The sequence below is a fragment of the Taurulus bubalis genome (genome assembly GCF_910589615.1).
Source record: "Taurulus bubalis genome assembly, chromosome: 6".
NCBI classification, from domain to species: domain Eukaryota; kingdom Metazoa; phylum Chordata; class Actinopteri; order Perciformes; family Cottidae; genus Taurulus; species Taurulus bubalis.
Window position 1 is genome coordinate 11,852,429 of NC_136594.1, and position 18,205 is coordinate 11,870,633.

At 40.2% G+C, this 18,205-nt stretch overlaps 3 protein-coding genes across 3 annotated transcripts; 2 read left to right on the forward strand and 1 right to left on the reverse strand.

The window, feature by feature from the left end:
• Window positions 1–3,843: 3,843 nt before the first annotated feature.
• Window positions 3,844–5,516, reverse strand: b3galt9 (beta-1,3-galactosyltransferase 9; the record flags this gene model as incomplete). Its single annotated transcript, XM_079219994.1, has 2 exons — window positions 3,844–5,410; window positions 5,511–5,516. 2 exons carry the CDS (start codon window positions 5,514–5,516, stop codon window positions 4,322–4,324), a joined length of 1,095 nt encoding a protein of 364 aa, XP_079076120.1. The 3' UTR covers window positions 3,844–4,321.
• A 633-nt stretch (window positions 5,517–6,149) lies between these two features.
• On the forward strand, window positions 6,150–10,479 carry psmd5 (proteasome 26S subunit, non-ATPase 5; the record flags this gene model as incomplete). Its single annotated transcript, XM_079219830.1, has 10 exons — window positions 6,150–6,322; window positions 7,316–7,460; window positions 7,527–7,640; window positions 7,721–7,849; window positions 8,112–8,221; window positions 8,347–8,489; window positions 8,570–8,761; window positions 8,915–9,024; window positions 9,121–9,261; window positions 9,403–10,479. 10 exons carry the CDS (start codon window positions 6,150–6,152, stop codon window positions 9,658–9,660), a joined length of 1,515 nt encoding a protein of 504 aa, XP_079075956.1. The 3' UTR covers window positions 9,661–10,479.
• Window positions 10,480–12,903: 2,424 nt separating this feature from the next.
• Window positions 12,904–16,713, forward strand: LOC306738167 (solute carrier family 22 member 7-like; the record flags this gene model as incomplete). The annotated part of the gene is made up of 9 exons (XM_079219995.1): window positions 12,904–13,284; window positions 13,766–13,869; window positions 14,350–14,504; window positions 14,641–14,809; window positions 14,897–15,020; window positions 15,117–15,226; window positions 15,925–16,139; window positions 16,226–16,334; window positions 16,449–16,713. 9 exons carry the CDS (start codon window positions 12,904–12,906, stop codon window positions 16,711–16,713), a joined length of 1,632 nt encoding a protein of 543 aa, XP_079076121.1.
• Between the last annotated feature and the right edge of the window lie 1,492 nt (window positions 16,714–18,205).

The window sequence follows — 18,205 nt, forward strand, 5'->3', positions numbered from 1 at the left end:
AATGAAAGCTTCATTTCAGTTTATTGATCATGCTCTGTTCTGTGTCGGAATAAAACAATTCATTTATCAATATAAGAGTACAAAAGAGTGTAATTGTTTCATAAAGCCAATCATTGCCACTCACAAATTACACATACAGTTCATGCACACATTTTTTATTTGCAGCATAAGGCATGGCTTTGTAACTGGATTGAAGGTTGTTAAAGGCTCAGGTAAATTGCATTAGCCATAAGTTTTCTTTCATCTATCCTGTTATCAAGAGGCCCTATGCCACATGCATCTCCAGGATTATTAAAAGACAAGGACTCTTGGACACTTTGTCTTCTGTCAAAGCTTCTCTTCACACTTGGTTCCACTTCGTTTTAACACTCAACCATCACCAAGCCTTACTTTGGTGCTAAAGGAGTTTCTGTTCCCTAGTATGGCAGTAACTTCAGCATGTTGACTCTTTGCCATGGAAACAGGGAGTCAGCATCCTTGACTAACGACTGAACTCTTGGTCTGGGGGATGACCCCTGCGAGGATTGAGCTTTAGCAGATTACATGTTTCCACACAATTAGACTGCCTTGCTCCAACCGCTAATGAGAAACATGCACCTGTTAAACAGCCACAAAAATCTTTTTAGTACTCCCATCAGGGTCTTTACAATATAACAACAATCAAGTGCATGTACAGCTTCGATCAATATTCACTAACATAGATGTTGCAATCAGTAAGTACACAAAAACTGACTCAATTATATTGAAACATGATACAAATTGATGCAGTAGTGATTAGAGAGCTGTATCTTACTGTTAGATAGTTTTGCGTACAGCAGAGAGCGATAGAATCTCAATGAAACGAATAAAACAGAACAGATATGACAATACATTTAGACTGGTCCTCTATTAAGACAAATAGGTGTCAATCAAAGACAAATGCAGGCAGACTATGAGATAATATCACTAAATTAAATTCTCAACAGTAGGCTTAATGAAAAATAAATATGGCTTATGGTACAAGAAAGACGCTATCAAAAGATCGAAGGTGGATCAAGGAATTACTCGTGAAACATCATCCATTACTCACATTAATCATCCCTGAAGCAGCTGTAAAAGACCAAACGTTTGTCCAAAAAACAAAAAGCCTCATCAGTCGACATCCAGCTTGGTCGACTTCACATCCTGCATGTCCGCAGAATCGAGAATCTGAGCACTTGTTGTGGAGTGCAGATGTTCAGGTTCAGGTCCTGCCACCTTGCTCATTGTGTAGCCTTGCTCATTCATGTATGCTGCCGTATTTAAAGAGAGAGAAGAAAAGGTATTCCTTCCCCCAACCCCTTCAGACACAGCTCAGTCAGCATCGTCCTTCTGCAGCACGTCAACAATGAACTTGTCTCAGAAAGAAGAAAAAAAGTGCCTTTGCTTTTTATCAGTGCAGATGTTAGGCTTTTAATAATACTTTTGCTGATTAACTACTGAAAGAAATACAGATACATTTACAAACTGCCATATGTAAAATGAACACAGACGTACTGCATGTTGCTCTTCAACCACTACAGTTACATGTTGCATCAATGAGCATATGTCCCGAGCAGTCCATTAGGTTATGAAATAGGGCTGCACATTAAAAAGCTGCTGTACATAAAATAGACGAGGTAAGACTGTTGTTCTTTGACAGGATGCCCATACATGGAACTAAGTCTGAGTTTGAAACCGTGATTTGCAGAAGTAAAATGGGAATGGAGAAACTACTCTACAGCTGCAGTACAGACAATAATAGTGACATTCAGTCATTATTTCCAGTCAGATTAAAATTGATAGTCCACTTGTGTAATTATTTAATAGTTGTTTTGTTTTTCTTGCAACAAAGTACTATATCAAGATATATAAATGTTTTGTTTATTTCCTTCACGGTTAATGCTTCCATGCATTTGTTTTTAATGACCTTATGACCCTGTTTTGGAGTTGATGATAGTCCCACAATATAAAAGTGTGTCGCAAATCTGAATGGTTGCATTGCTATCGAGTGCTTGTATTTGTGTATTCAGCACATTCAAGTGTTGCTTTTGTTTACATACAAACTCAAATTTAAATCAGGGCGGCCAAAAAATTTATTGTGTCATTAATATTTGTTCTATGTAATGTCAAAAAATTGTGGGAAATGCTGATGATAATTTCAGAAATTAAGCTTTTAACATAGAAGTGAAGTATTTAAGCAATAAGTCACGAGAGACAATGTTTACAAGGATGTTATCACAGCTCCGTTGTTAGGCACAAGACTCAACGCACAGCTTGCTGTCTAGTAGGCCTGCTATTATTGCACGTAGATCGTCATCTGTCATAAGGCTCAAACTTAATAATATTTCGCTGTGGCAGTCGAAGTTGACATCCATCAAACTGATAACACAGGGTGACTGAGTTTCACAATCTAGCATCCAGTAGGCCTCTAACTGCATTTAGCAATGTTACACACTATTGCCATCCTAACTTGATAATAGTAGAGATCTTTTCAACTGAGCAAAATACGAAACCAGTCATGGCAATTACCTCTAATGATAATCACTCTTGATTCTTATCCAGGAGTTTTGGTTGACTGTGGTGAGAGATCCGGTTTCGGGTCATCTCATGAAGGTATATAAGAGCCTCAGGTAGATAGTTACGAGGTTACTTCACATTAAACGCCATCCAGTGGTGAAAACTATTTGAATCAAAGACTAAATCATTGTATTTGCCAGGTTGGAAAATTAAGAAAATATTTTTCACCTAATAATGACCAAATTGTTTCATGACTCTCTTGTGCATCACTTTTTATTTTAAAGTTAATTCTGATTTGTCATGAGACATTTAGAATGTAATTAATTATTGCAAACACTGAATTGGAGAAAAGAAATACGTAAGAAATAATCATAAACAGCCCACGAGGCACCATTCGAATCAATCGTCACCACATTGCCGTAGCTTAACAGTAAATTACTGTACCACTTCCACATGATACCCATGATGATATGCAAATTACAGTAATTAACTGTTAAACTGTTTTATATTTATGTATATTTATTGGACATCCTGTGGTATTTAAGAGTACAATTACAGTAACAATGACTAGCAGTGTAGATGCCACAAATCATATTGTACCACAGCACTTTGTCCTTGTTTTAAAGTCTCTACACTAAATGTCCACCCACATAATAGTTAGACCTCATCCCAGGACAGTGTTGCATATACAGAATGGGCATGTGCTTAATCTCCTTGACTCCCCTGCTTGTTATAAAGCATGTGTAATGGACACTTAATTAAGCAATACGGTATGAGAGGCAGTACGGTATTGTCAATAATGTACAGTTCAAGGTTGTTGTTCGGCAAACCCTTAAACAGTACATTATTGTAGATACAGTACTGCCTTGAATACCTTATTGCTTTTATAATACAGTTACCTGCAACATTATAAATAGTAAATAAATAGTAAGCTGCCTTTCAGCACAAAATAGTTGTAGCCACCAAACGTTGTGTATCGCATTTCAGCGATAGAGAAAAAAAAAGAATAGTCACCGTATGTGTGGCTGTTGCCAGGCAAGAATACAAACAGCATTGGGAGCATCACGTTTGTTAGCCTAGCACCCTAGCTAGATCTCGCACCATCTCATTCATTCACATTGCTGTGGGATGAATGGCTGAGTGGCATTCATTATGAATGCCACTCAGCCACAGATGTAAAGAAGCACAGGCATTACTAATTACATCGACTGCTTCGTTCCATCCAGGTGTTCTAGTAATGACAGTGTGACAGTGGACAAGACATATTCAACTTTAGTTTCACTTCACATTCTCTGGTGATGTCCATCCCATCTGCATTGGCTCTGTTAGTTAGACAATGGACAATGTCATACACTTGGAAGAATACCACATCTGAATGTTATTTACTTCAACAATCTGATGCAAAATCCACTCAAAGAAAGAAAGAAAGAAAGAAAGAAAAAATAACTCAACCTGGCTTACAATGCTACTATTTTAAGTAAGATTTGCCCAACTCTTTTAGTTACATAAATCTGGCTGTTTTATGTTTAATGTTGCTATATTATGTGCCAGGTTGAATGTTTCCTTTACTACTATAGGATCGTAGTCACAGTATAGATAATTTAACACAGATGTATCTATCAACAATACTGACAGGCAAAAGTAAGTACCGTCACACAAGTTTCACAAAGACAACCAAATAATGTGCACTCTTTCGTTTTTTCTTTCAACCTCACTTCTTGTCAGCCTCTAGTCTATTTCCCTCACAAGCACACACATTATCTAATCACACACACACTCTACTAAATTAACTGAGCAATTCAGCTTAGCCCTTGGAGTTGAAAAAGGACAGTTTATCCAGGTACGTGAGAGTCTTGCAGACCAACAGGCCAGAGTAGGTCTGTAACAGTGAGCACGTTCCACCCATCTGCCCCAGGTCTGCCCACACTCTTTCTAGTTCATGGCTTTCCATCACTGCTGAGCTGAACAGATGGCGGTAACAGCAGGCGTTGTAGCGGATATGCTTCTCTCCTGAGAACCTGGAGCTGTGGGTTGGTGCTACACCAGCCTTCTGAGCACAAAGGCCCACAAACACATCAGCTGGCACAGGTGCACGGACTGCTGCAGACGCCACATATACTTTTCGAACCACATCCTGAGATAGAACGTATGCCGTCCCGTCACAATATTCAGGCAGGTACTTATCAGGGTAGAGCGCTGGGGGCAGGTAACCAAGACTGGTGGGGTCCCGGTCAGGGGAGTCTCTCTGGATCACCCTACCTAAATAAAAGTCCTCAGGGTGCCTGTGCAGCCCTAGTAGGTAGCCTCCGATGGCAGGAAGGTTCACAAACACAGAGTCCTTGGTCAGCAGAACAAAGCGTGCCACGGGACAGAAGGCGATCACCCAGCGGAGTGCCAACACTGTCCTTTCTGTTGGGCCTCGGAGGGATGAGTCAGCCACAGCATGACCCTGGACCATGTCCCCATGGCGGTCAGACTCTATCATGAGAGTCTTTTGTGCAGCGAAAGTCTCAGTTGATCCTAGGAAGAACAGTATCCGCACTGGGAAGCCTTGGATGAGTGTTTGGTTGGCCCATGTCTTCCTGACTGCATCTCTTTGGGTGATATTAGCTGTGGAGCTGAAGACCAGAGTGAGGAGAAAGAGGTCAGAGTTTCTGCAGGCATTAGGGTTAGTCAGTGGGTAGTCCCGGAAAATGTTCTCCCTGGCGTTGCTCAGATCTAGTTTCCTTGCTCTCTCCCTTACATCAACAACTATGCCATCAGTGTAGACCCCGGGCGTGGGCTGCAGGAGATACTCCTCGACAAAGTCTGCCCCAAACAGCAGGGCATGGAAGAGGAGGACGTTGAAAAGGAGGAAACACCACTGGTGGGTTCGGAGCTTGCACAGAGAGCACTAGAGCATGAGAAAGAAAAAGACAGAGTATTAATCACCATAAAAGTAGCCAATTGAATTTGCATTATAATGTATAAGCTGCAAATAATTAATACTGTACCTGCATGACACCTGCCTTCACAGCCTTGTTGTTTCTTGTTTGCTATTAGCTGCCTGTGACCAGAGGACGTGTCGGTTCAACAACACTATAGCTGACCGACAGAGTTTCCACTTTCATGAAACTCTAGCAGCATGTAACCCTGCACCCTTACCCCAAGGCACATGCTTCATCAAGAGTTTCCTGCATCATGCTTCCAACATTACTGATACAGAGAAGAAACAGTTTGGACATACCACAAGGACATAAAGGACACCCCATACCATCTTTTAAGTGTGTAAAAAAGTGTGTTAAACTCTGATTTAGGGTGAAAAAATTCAAACGCAGATGAATGTGAAAAGAACTGAGTATAATGCTACTTTTACAAGAGCCCATACTACACACTTTTGTAATTAGGGACAGTTTATTAATTTAACGAAATGTATTTTGCAGCAATGTACCCCATTCAAGTTAAGGTTAAAGGTCATGCTCAAGTTCGAAATTAAGTTATCTATATGTTATCTCTTTAGTGCAAAATAGATCAAGCAATTCACAAGTGCAGTCTCCCACTCGGCCCAGCAGGTGGCGGTAATGCGCTATAACGTCGGATGTCCACCGCGTAAACTTCGAAGAAGATAACGAGTTCCATAAACATTGAAAACCATGGCGGCCTCCATCGAGAGTTTACTGGCAGAAATCGCCGCTATTGAAGATCCAATTGACGAGTTACAGAGTTTAAAAACCGCTTTATTATCGATACCGCTCAGCGCGTTGAGAGACTCAGTGAGCGGACAACGTTTCAATGTGATATTCTCTCTGCTGCAGTCAAATGAAAGGTATGTTTGACACAGTCTGTTCACACCGTTTAGCAAACTGCTGGGTGTTGACTGCTGAGTCACTCTCCTGGCAGTGTTGATTAGTAATGGCATTAACAGTTACTTGAACAATACGTCGATATACCGATAAGATAAGTTGGAGAGTTAACGTGAGCTGGCAAAGGTTGCATTTACGGGACTATAAAACTGACTGCCTGGTCAGTAAATCTGCCGGTCGGTTGGAAGCAGGTGTAAAGAAGTGCTCTCGCTGCTTCTGTCCGTATTTTCTCCGTCATTTTTCTCCTCCATGATGTTTCGAGAACTTGCCTCGCGTCGGGAAATGACCGACGTAATTATCTCTCACTAGAAATTATCACGATTTTGTGGTCAAACCCTTTTCATTCCTCATCTCATTTTAGGGAGGAAGTGACGTTGTGTTGTCGTTCGTTATGCTAATGTGGGGGATGCTAAGTGAGCTTGTTAGCTGTTACGTTTGAGCTAACGTTACTGTTAGCGAAGAGCTCCGTTGCAACTGTGAACACTCAAGCAATACACCTGCAAGTTAAGGAAACCAACGTCTGCGGGTCGTTACTGCGGACGTTACAATATCAAAGTTTACACGAACATGTTTGGTAACTGTCAAGCTTGAAATGACAACTAACGGTCGCGCAATTTAAATCTACCTGTTGTTTTTAAGTGCGCACTGATATGGAACGCTCTAAATGTTAACAGGCTGTACAGTACTTTATGGCTGAATAAACTACACCTCGTGACTCCCTCTCAACCAATCAGAATGCTTGATTTGATCTACCCGTATTATAATTCAAGTTATGTGTGCTGGAAGCAAAGGCAAGCAATAAAAACCTCTCGATGTCCAAATGCGTACAGATTTTCCTTTTCACAACAAATTCTCAACATTGATTTTGGTAATTGATACATTGTTTCTATCTCTTTGAAGCAAATGTGGAGAGTCACATCCATAAATAACGTTACTAATGTGAGCTGTGTTCACAGGGAGCAGGTCGAGCTCTGTGTGGAAATCCTTGAACGCATCTTATTGGCCCTGAGCCCTGTGTCTCTGGCACAGAACTACAGGGTGGAGCTGCAGGCGGGTCTGACCCATCCTAATGAAACTGTTAAGATACTGGCTCTGACCCAGGTAACACACACACACACTCTCAATTTAAACAATTGACCTTGCCAAGTTTTAAGTTTTTTCTGTCAGATTGGTAGAATGGTGGAGCACCCAGAGGCTGCCACTGAAATCCTGAACCACCATGACATTCTTGGAGCAGTGATTAACTGCATCGGAGAGGACAACATGGCCGTGGCGAAGCAGGTGATTATGCAAGCACTGAAATATCCTGCATAGCATTGTAATTAATCTACAGTGGGTGCAGTCACTGTTTTGTTTCTCAGGCCATCAAGTCCCTAGCCAAACTGAGTCACTCCAAGCCTGGGTTAGACATGTTGTTCCAGAGCGACCTGCTGAAAGTTATGAAGGATGTGATGGCCACAAGTGACATAGTCAGATACAGAATATACGAGGTACGTTCAACCATGTGTCACTTTGGGTTTCTTTGTGGCTAATGATGCAAAAGTGGCAGCTTTTTTTTGTGGGATACACAGTTGCTGCTCTTTTGAAAGTGTGAAATTGGTTGAAAAGATGCTATAATGATAACAAGAGATTTTGCGAGAATGTGAGCACTTGGATTCAGTTATATCAAAGTTTTGTCTGCAATGCGTAGTAATATCCACATGTAAAACAGCTCTCATATTGATTCTCTAATAAAGACTGTTCTGTTTGCAGCTGGTGGTGGAAATCTCGTCTGTATCTCCCATTTCTCTCGGTTACTGTGCCAACAGCAGCTTCATTTCTCAACTGCTTGGAGAGCTGACGGGAGAGGATTTATTGATCAGGTAATAAGATTAATTGTATAAATAATAACTTGGTATGTAGTTAATGTAAATTAAGAGATGCTATATTGTTATGCAAGTGTCTCCACTCTTCTATCACAATGTTAATCTGTTGTCTTTTTCACCAGAGCCACAGCCATTGAGATGGTGACCACTTTAGCCCACAGTCAGCATGGCCGGCAGTATTTGGCCCAGCAGGGTATAATGGACAAGCTTTCCAACATGATTAGGGGAGCAGAGACTGACGCCGTCTCCTCCCTCTACCTTCCCGGTGGGTCTCTTTTAGAAAATACAGAAATATTATGTTTAGGTGGCAATTCAGTTCTACAGTTTGAATAATACTCCTTTTAGGTTTGGTGAAGTTCTTTGGAAACCTGGCCCTGATGGACAGCCCACAGCAGGTTTGTGAAACCTACCCGGCCTTCCAGAACAAGGTGTTTGAGATGGCCCTTGACCCGGACCCTGCAATGACCGGTGTGGCTCTGGACACTTTAGGACTACTCGGATCCACTGTGGAGGGCAAACAGGTCCTTCAAAAAGCAGGTTAGCTTGTTATCTTTGTGATTTTTCCAAAGTTCTTCCAGCTTTTGTTTAATAAAAGCCAAAAGGTGACAAAGGAGCAATGGGCCCCTTACGACTGTAAATATTTCTTGTAATTAGATGTGTTGGGCTCTCTGATTCTCTTTGTGTCCTCAGGAGAAAAGTTCAAGGCCGTTTTGACACGAATGAGCAAGCTTGCCAGCTTTGGAGCTACAGAGCTCAGAGTGCGTAGCCTGGATGCGATATCACAACTTCTCACACTACAGGTATGTTAGTGCACACTTAAGGAAGATCCATTGCTATAACTTTTTTAAAGTCTGAAAAAGTTGAACAGTTTATGAATGTTTAATGTTGTACTGCAGCCAGAGGAGCAGACAGACGACCTCTTGGCCCTCACCGAGTCCTGGTTCCATCTTTTGTCAAACCAGCCCATGGACATGATCCGCAACATCAGCACTCAGCCGTTCCCAGAGCTGCACTGTGGGGCTGTGCGGATATTCACTGTGAGTCCTCTTTCCAACTACCTTAATTTTCTCTCTGTGTTAGTGAAAAAACAAACTGTAGATATTTTTTGTATGATACCATCCATATTGCTCTAGTAATATTTGTATCTTCATCCGTGGGCAACTGTGTGTGTTTTCTAGGCCATTGCCACTCAGCTGTGGGGTCAGAAGTTAATGATCAGCACTCCCAGTTTCATGGAGTTCGTTTTGGATCGATCAATGGGTCGGACAAAGGATGCCAAAGATGCTAAGTTTGAGCTGGTGGGGTCACTTGTTGGTTCATCAACAGCAGCAGAGGTACTGGGCAGCCAGTATTACATTCGTCTGAAGACTTATCTCAGAGAGGGACCATACTATGTTACAGCTGTGGCCACAGTCTGCACAGAAGGAGCAGATTGATTCAAATAAACTTCATGGGTCTAGTTGCTTAAGTAATGGCAAGGTGCTGGAATATTCTAGCCGTGGGATAACAAGCAAAACTCTGCTATAATTGTCTGATAATGTTCGAACAAATCGAGAAGTGGTACACGTTTTACTAAAACTCTGTGAGGTTTAACTGAAATTGACCAAAATGCTTATGAATGTTCAACAGTATACAACTTAACTGCATCAATAAACATTACATCTTAAAAAGGAGATTTAACTGACAAAGTATTTAGAAACAAATGAGTATTACTTGTTTAGCCTGAGCCTTAAGGTGCTCATTATTTAGGTTGCACACATTACTAGATGTATCAGGCTTGAGTAGATCAGTGGTTGTAAATGCATTTATCCTCCTGGATACCAGTGTGCATCACACTATCTCCACATATGACCAGAAGTCAGCAAGGTTCACGTGATATGTTTAGCGACTGAGTCTTTACCAATTACTTAAGCGCCAACTACAAGATGTAAACATGTTCCAGCAAATGTTTATCATCCAGGCATTTCTACAAATTCACATCATATACCACTCTCCAAATCTGTAAGACATTTGTCAAACATATTTTTGTTTACGAAATGGAATGATTTTTTTTGTATTAAAGAGGATGGAGTGTGACAAAAGATGTTTGTTTACTTCGAATGTTTGGCATAAAATGTTGGACATGAAAATGTGATTTGCCGTTTCAAACACCACACCTTGAACGGTTTTCACAACAGACTTTATGTAAGAAGTGGATGTTCTCATTGTGACCTCACCCGTTGGTTTGTGCACCGCCGGTCGCCACCTTGGATTACGTTGTTGCCGTGTTTTTTTTTTTTTTTGTTTTTTTTTCTGCATCCGATAAATGAAAGTTTACATATTTGGAATGCCGTGATGACACCGTATAAGGTTCTGGTAGTGGCTGCGACCTGTCAATCACAGTAAGCCCGCCCTAAAGCATACCCCGCTTTCTGGTCTAGTTTACTCTAAATACATAGTTTCCTAAAAGAACATCATGCTGTATTAAAGAAGACTTGAAACTAGCTTTTGAGACCATAAATCCATGTTTCCTGAGGTAATGAATTAAGTGAGAAATTGGGTCATTTTCTCATAGACTTCTATACAATCTATTATTTTTGGAACCGGAGGAGTCGCCTCTTGCTGGTCAGTAGAGAGAATGCAACGTTTAAGACACTTCCGCATTGGCTTCAGAACTGGAGGTTGTCTCGAAACAGCAAATCATTTTTTTTTGTGACGAACAAACTCAGTTCCATGTTTATTATTTGAACCCGAGTGGTTCTTTGGAAGCTACAGTATCCTGTGATGACAAACATATTTAACATTTTATCAGCATAAATCAGGATATATTACCTTTATCATTGCAAGGATTTTCCCAAGCATTTTCTTTTTTGAGAAAACTCACTTTGTTTGACTTTGTTACATTTCAATTGTTTTCAGTCTTATCATTTTCAGATGTTATTCCAACATGTGAGGTGATTTTTATTTTTGATGTATTCACACATACATTATTTATAAAGTTTGCGACAACGATCCAATAGCTATAGATAGTTTGGGTCTGACGGAGTTTGAGATTCAACTGTTACTCATCACCTCCACTAGAGAGCAGCAGTTCAGCTCACAATAATTTGGATGTCAGAGAAAGTCTAAAAAAATCCAGGTTGAGATTATGTTTAGTGGAAGAAGTGCTCACCTTAAATAGAAGTGTTTTACCACACATTTTAAGGTACAGAAGTATTATCAGTAATGCAACGTGCCACTTTGGACTCAATTAAAACCTTTAATATGGATCATCACTCCTTGAAGTGTTGATGGTTGGCCAAGTTTCTTCGATCTCAACACTCTCTGGGGCTCAGCCAGGGTGACCTTTTCCCCAGAATTGCTTTGTTTGGCCGGCCAGCCAGCACCAGGAAGAGTCCTGGGTGTTCCAAGCTTCTACCAAGAGTTATATCTTAGAAACCTTCAAAGCAACATGCTTTTTGTGAAGCCTTTCCCAGATCAGTGCCTCAAAACAATCATGTCTCTGAGCTCGGCAGGACATTCCTTTGCCCTCAAGGCTTCATTTCTGGTTTGATAAGAACCGTCCGCTGTGAGATCTTTTATAGACAGGTGTGTGTGCCTGTCCAATCAGGGGAATTCTTCACAGGTGGGCTCCAATAGAGATGTAGAAGCTACTACAATGTTAAATACTACTTACATTTAGTATACTTTTTTACTTCTACTAACTTTATATTTTAATAAGCCAATATATGTATTTGATGCATTTAGTTACTACTTACTTTTCAAACACTAACAATAATACAAAAATATAGTCAACAAATAAATGATGAGAAATTATTATAGTTTCAAATGAAACTTAATTCATCCCCGGACAAAATTATGCAATTTTGATTAGATATAATAATTGCATAAATGTAAATATATGCATATATTCACATGCAATATTATGTCTTTAATCTGATGACACTACCGCAGGATAATCTCAGCCACAGAGATTGACTCAATCCTACACATCCGTCACCTTAAACCTTAAACAACCTGTCACCCCAGTGAATCATATCACCTTCCCATGTCTCCTTTATACGTGCCCCAGTTTGCATCATCAAATAAACAGTATTTGATATTAACATATCCAGTCTTTTCTCGTGACATCTTATTTTCAGGGGCTGCACTGTGGTGTAGCAGCTCTCTCTCCTCAGATTGACCGACCCTTCTTTGAGGAGTTCACATGTTCCCCCTATGTTAGCATGGGTTTTCTTTGGCTTCTCCGGCTTCCTCCCACAGTCCAAAGACATGCAGCATGTTAATTGGTGACTCTAATGTGTAAGTGTAAGATGTACATTGTGCAGTGCCCTGTAATAGGCTGGCAACCTGTATAGGGTGTTGTTACCTGCCTTTGCCAAAAGTCAACTGATTGGCTCCAGGATCTTATTTTCAGTTATTCTTCTGCCACTTTAGTGTTCTGGAAGTCATTCGGCTTCTCTTCCTTCTCACATTTAATGATTTTCATCACCGCCATTCAGCGTTAGTGTCCAAAGAGTAAAAGCCATCTCATGTTGCAATTATTTTTTTAAACCTAGAGTGATTAATGCTCCAACACAGCTGAGCAAAATAATGATTTACGTGTTGCGAGTCAATGTATCTTGTTAAGCGTCTGCCACCTTCAGTCACCTCACTGACGGAACATTTAGCTTCCTGTCGACTGAAAGCACAGTAGCACGATGAAATTTGACCGCATTCTTTCAGAAATTGGCGGATTTGGAAAATTCCAAATCAAGCTAATCTTGATTCAGACCATCTCTCGTTTGGCTCTGCCATGTCACTTCCTGCTGAATAACTTCATGGCAGCTGTTCCCTCTCACCACTGCAACCTCATTGCTCCGGATGATGGAGGCATCTTTGGGAATTTAACTCGGGAACAGAAGCTGGCTGTTGGTGTGCCAGCAGAGCAGGATGGGACTCCGAGCTCCTGTCAGATATTTTCAATGCCCCAATATCAACATCTGTCAGGCTTGAACAGCAGTGAGGATGCAGTTACTGTTCAGTGTCAGAACGGATGGGTGTATGACAACAGCACATTTAAATCTACTTTGGTAACAGAGGTAAGTGTCTTCAATACACATGACAGTACTATTTAATGTTGTGTATGTTTTGATCAATATCATGCTCCCAATATTTATTGTAATCAAATGTTTGTTAGCATCCTTTGGGGTTTCTTTCTTTAAATAAAATGCAAAAAGGAAGACACATTTTGGTTTTGTGAAAGTGCAACTTCCATGATAGACGAACCGCAAAATGACTTATGACCAGCAACTGCTTGGACAGATTTGTGTGGCCAAGAACGCATCGCAACCTTGCAAGACAAAGTCACAACATTTTTAAATATGTGTAGTTGGCACCAAAATAAAGGTTGAGTTTGAAGATGGATGTGGTTCGAGTAAGGGCACCAGAAATAAGAGGGTAGGAGGTGGGGAAGGGGCCATTGGACCACTTTACACCCCTGGCCCGATTTGACATCGCAGCTGGTGTGATCCCATCGCAAGGTGAACTCTAGTTTAAATGCGTTCCATGCTTTCTTTGCAGTGGGATCTCGTGTGCAGCAGAAAATGGTTGAACAAGGCAACAGCCACCATTTTCTTCATTGGTGTTATGTGCGGAGCCCCGTTGTTTGGGTATCTCAGTGACAGGTAAGATTGTTAAAGAAAAATACACATTATGTCCTCTATATTCTTAAAACGTCACTGTATTTTGTGGCTGTAGAGAAACCTTCCAAAGTCTGAAAAATAAACCCTGGTGATTTAATCAGTGGTATCTCAGCATGCATAAGTTGTGTGTGTGTGTCTGTGTGTAAAAGACAATTATTATGGGAAGAAGAAGAAAATGGAAGCAGATGAAAATGTCAAAAAGTGTATGTTACATGCTTGACTTGTTTCAAACTGTAGTGCACATGTCCCTCTTAACAAACAGAGAGTAATATAGCCTTTATAAAAATTAAAGAGATACCAATGCAATAAGATAAACATGAATATGTCAAATAAACTGAAGTAATGCAATTTAAGACAAAGTGGATGTCCTATCTCATGAATTGAGAATACGATCTCTTATCGCTATCTCATTAGAGTTTTAAACACAATCGTTGCTTTTTAACCTTTTCTTTTCATGACCAGGTTTGGCCGACGTCCGCTGCTATTGGTGTCTTATTTTACCACCTTGGCGTTTGCAGTCATGAGTGCATTCTGCCCAACGTATGTGACATTTGTCATCATGAGGTTTTTTACAGGAATGTCACTCGCAGGAATAAGTATCATCTCTATTGCGCTAAGTAAGTAGGCTTAAAAAACAATAAGATAACGGAAATAGAATATGTTTAGTCTTTGTTCACATTTGGTTTTAGTTTTAAGAAGCTAAACGTGGAAACATTTCGATCTGACTTTTCATCTGTGCTGATATTCCTCCAGATGTTGAATGGTGTGGCATTGAACACCGGACCTTTTCTGGTGTAATCACAAGTCTGGATTGGACACTTGGAAACCTGCTTCTGGTTGGAATTGCATACAATGTAAATCATTGGAGGATGCTCATTGTGACAGTGAGCGCCCCCTTGATACTCTCCATCTTTACTTGGAGGTATTAAAGTTTCATATTTTACACTTTGCAGCATAAAAAGCTGAATCCTATCAGAAGACACTGAACTCACCACGCTTGTTGCTTCAGGTGGCTTCCAGAGTCTGCGAGATGGCTCCTGGCAAACGGGAAGGCAGACACTGCTCATTATTACTTAATGGAATGTGCAAAGATGAACAAAAGAACTAAGTTTATGAACACCATCACACAAACGGTACAGTTTAACGTTGGTTAACTGAAAATCTCACAGTGACGGAAGACTATGATCAAGTGCAAAAATGTTGCGAATAAACATTTTGCTTTTTAATAGGAATTACTGGAATATGCACAAGGTGAAACTGGAGAGAAGAAGCACACCATTGTAGATCTTTTCAAGACCCCAAATATTAGGAAAATTTCTATATTTGTAGGAATAGTTTGGTAAGTGGCAATTTCATGAGATGGGTTAAAGGAATAGTTTAATAGTAATACTTTTGGGAAATATGCTTGTTTGCTGTCTTTTTGAAGGTCAGTTGAGAAAATCGATACCAATTTTATGTTTGTGCATTAAGCACAGAGCTGGAGCACGGAGGTGATTAGCTTAGAGTAGTGTGAAGATATATGCCTACAAGCACCCTCTCACCTCGTCTTAATCCACAACTCTTACATTTATGTTTGTGAATGGATGACACAAACCAGATCAAACATTTTAGCAAGCTTTAGACGTGCTGGTACCTGGATTTTGAACATGAGGCAGAGCCAGGCTAGATGTGTCCGCAAGTTTCCAGCATTTATGCTAAATGTTGCTATTTATGGATAGGCTGTAGCCCTGTAATTGAATGATATCAATCATCGCATCTAACCCTCAGAGAGAAAGCAAATAAGCATGTTTCCCAAAATGTTGAACTATTTTTTAACATACTGAGGACATTAATCAAATGCTTGTAAATGTTGAATATTGATCATTATCACTCTGATTATAAAGATACCAAACTATTATAATGCAAAGTAATTGTGATGCTAAAATGACTGCTGTCTGTTTGCAATTAAACTGAAATCAGCCAGATTTTTTTACGACAGTCAAAGTCAAAATGATAATGTCAGGACAGAAAGTTTCAATGTTTTGTTCCATTTTCTAGGTGCGGAGTTGCATTTACATATTATGGGATATCTCTGAATATCACCGGATTTGGACTAAACCCATACCTCACACAAGTCATATTTGCATCCATCGAAATTCCATTGAAGATCTTTGTGTATTTCTTCCTGAATAAATTTGGTAGAAGGTTGGGTGAGATGGGAAGCCTGCTTTTAACTGGCCTCTTTCTCTTCATCAACATATTTGTTGCAAAAGGTTGTTTTAAGTTAAATCTCAGTTTAAAAACATTGCCAACATATCTTTGAATGTTCTTGATTAAATATCAAAACATCTTCTCTCAGATAAGTGGGCCATTCGCACTATTGTGGCAGTCCTTGGAAAATCCATGTCAGAAGCCTCATTCACAATCATCTTCCTCTACACAACTGAACTCTTTCCTACAGTCGTACGGTTAGTTAACAACAAATGTATTAAACCTTTTTTCCCCCACAGACACAGATCTTCTACTGCTGTGGCCACATGTAACTCCAGGTTTATATTAACCTTGGTGCTTTGCTATTTCAGACAGAATGGTTTAGGCTACACTTCGTTTCTGGCACGGCTGTCCGTCTCCATCTCTCCACTCATCATGCTATTGGAGGACAAATGGCATTACCTCCCTGCAGTCATTTATTGTTCGGTCGCAGTCGGATCCGGTTTATTGGCTGGGCTCCTGCCTGAAACCTCAAATGTCCGACTGCCACAGAGCATCGAGGATGTTGAGAAACCAAGGTATCAACGAAAGGAAGATTACATGCATTGTAATATTTATGCTACTGTAAATGATTAGCCACCTCACTGAACTTTCTAAAGAATAATCCAATCGACCCCATGAAGGCAAGTGAGTTATGGGTATTTCTAGTACATTTACAGTTTACACATCTAACAATCAATTGACAGGTTTGAATGATTTGCAGGTGTCAGAGTGTTGTCCATGTCTTTTCCTGAACTCAAATGACTTCATGATATAATGACTATTAATTAAGTTCTATCTACATTGCAGGAGACAATCCATGAGGAACAAGGAGATTCAATAGAAATCACATTCATTGATCAGTGATACTCAGCCTGTCCACAGTGTATTTGTAATGCAATTAAGTCTGAATAATACTGTGAAAATCCCAATAAATACAACCAATAATCTAACATATCCAAAAGGTGTATTGTCTCAATGATTTTCTGCACAGACGGAAGTCAAACAATATATGATGGGGAGGTGGAGTGGCGCGATATGAATCTACTAGAAGAGACCAGCTGATCAGAGCAGCTGATATCCTGATTGACAACTGCAAACAATGAAAGCAAAGAAATTAGTGTGTGTGAGAGGAGTGAATGGTAGACGTATAAGAGGCTTGTAGTTAGAATGCCAGTCCAAACTACTGACTCCTGAGATGTTCATCTCTACAATCTTGAAAACATGTTTCATCGGTTCAGTTCACTGATACATGATCACTCAACCTGAGAACAACACACTTTAAAAACGGAGGACAACTTGAACACAGCTGTTCATGGAACTGGTGTGACGATTCACTGACTCAAGGCAAGATTGTGTAATATTGCACAGTGGATCATTTCTTAACTTTCATTAACTTATAACTTTTTGTAATGTACCACAAAGTACAGTTGCTCTGGTTTACCATAGCTTCCTTGCTCACTGATGTGGAGCAGCAGTTTAACTTTTGAGCTGTTGCAGATACCGGCCTGTCTGTCAGTCTGTAATATTTTACCTTTGTTGGTTTGGAGTGGCCTGTTCGTACTATACGGCATCATCTTAAATCTCATTGGATTTGGTGTGAACATTTATCTCACACAGTTCAGCTACACTGTGATTGACCTTCCAGCAAAACCATTTCCACTTGTTCTGACCGGACTGTGTATTTTCTGCAACATGTTTTTCCCTCAAGGTAAATGACCAATGCTGAGACTAATATAGTGCAAAATAATAGATGATAACAACTGTAGAAAAACCTATACTTGGATTAGGAATAAGACATTTCCATTTTAGATTTCCTGAGTGAAAAGTAAATAAGTCAATAGTTGTCAAAAGTCAAATTCGCTAAACATAATAGCTGTAATTGTAATACAGTGTTGGGTATGTTGGGTTAAAATTTGTTAAAAAAACGCATACTATTTTCTCCCTGGTGGCTGTCGCTGCAGGGCTGTCAGCTTCTTTTCTTCCTGAGACACAACATATTTGCCTACCATAGACTATTGAGGATGTGGAGCACACTAGGTAATGCCATCATTTTGAATTAATCCAAACATTACACATGTTGTGATGT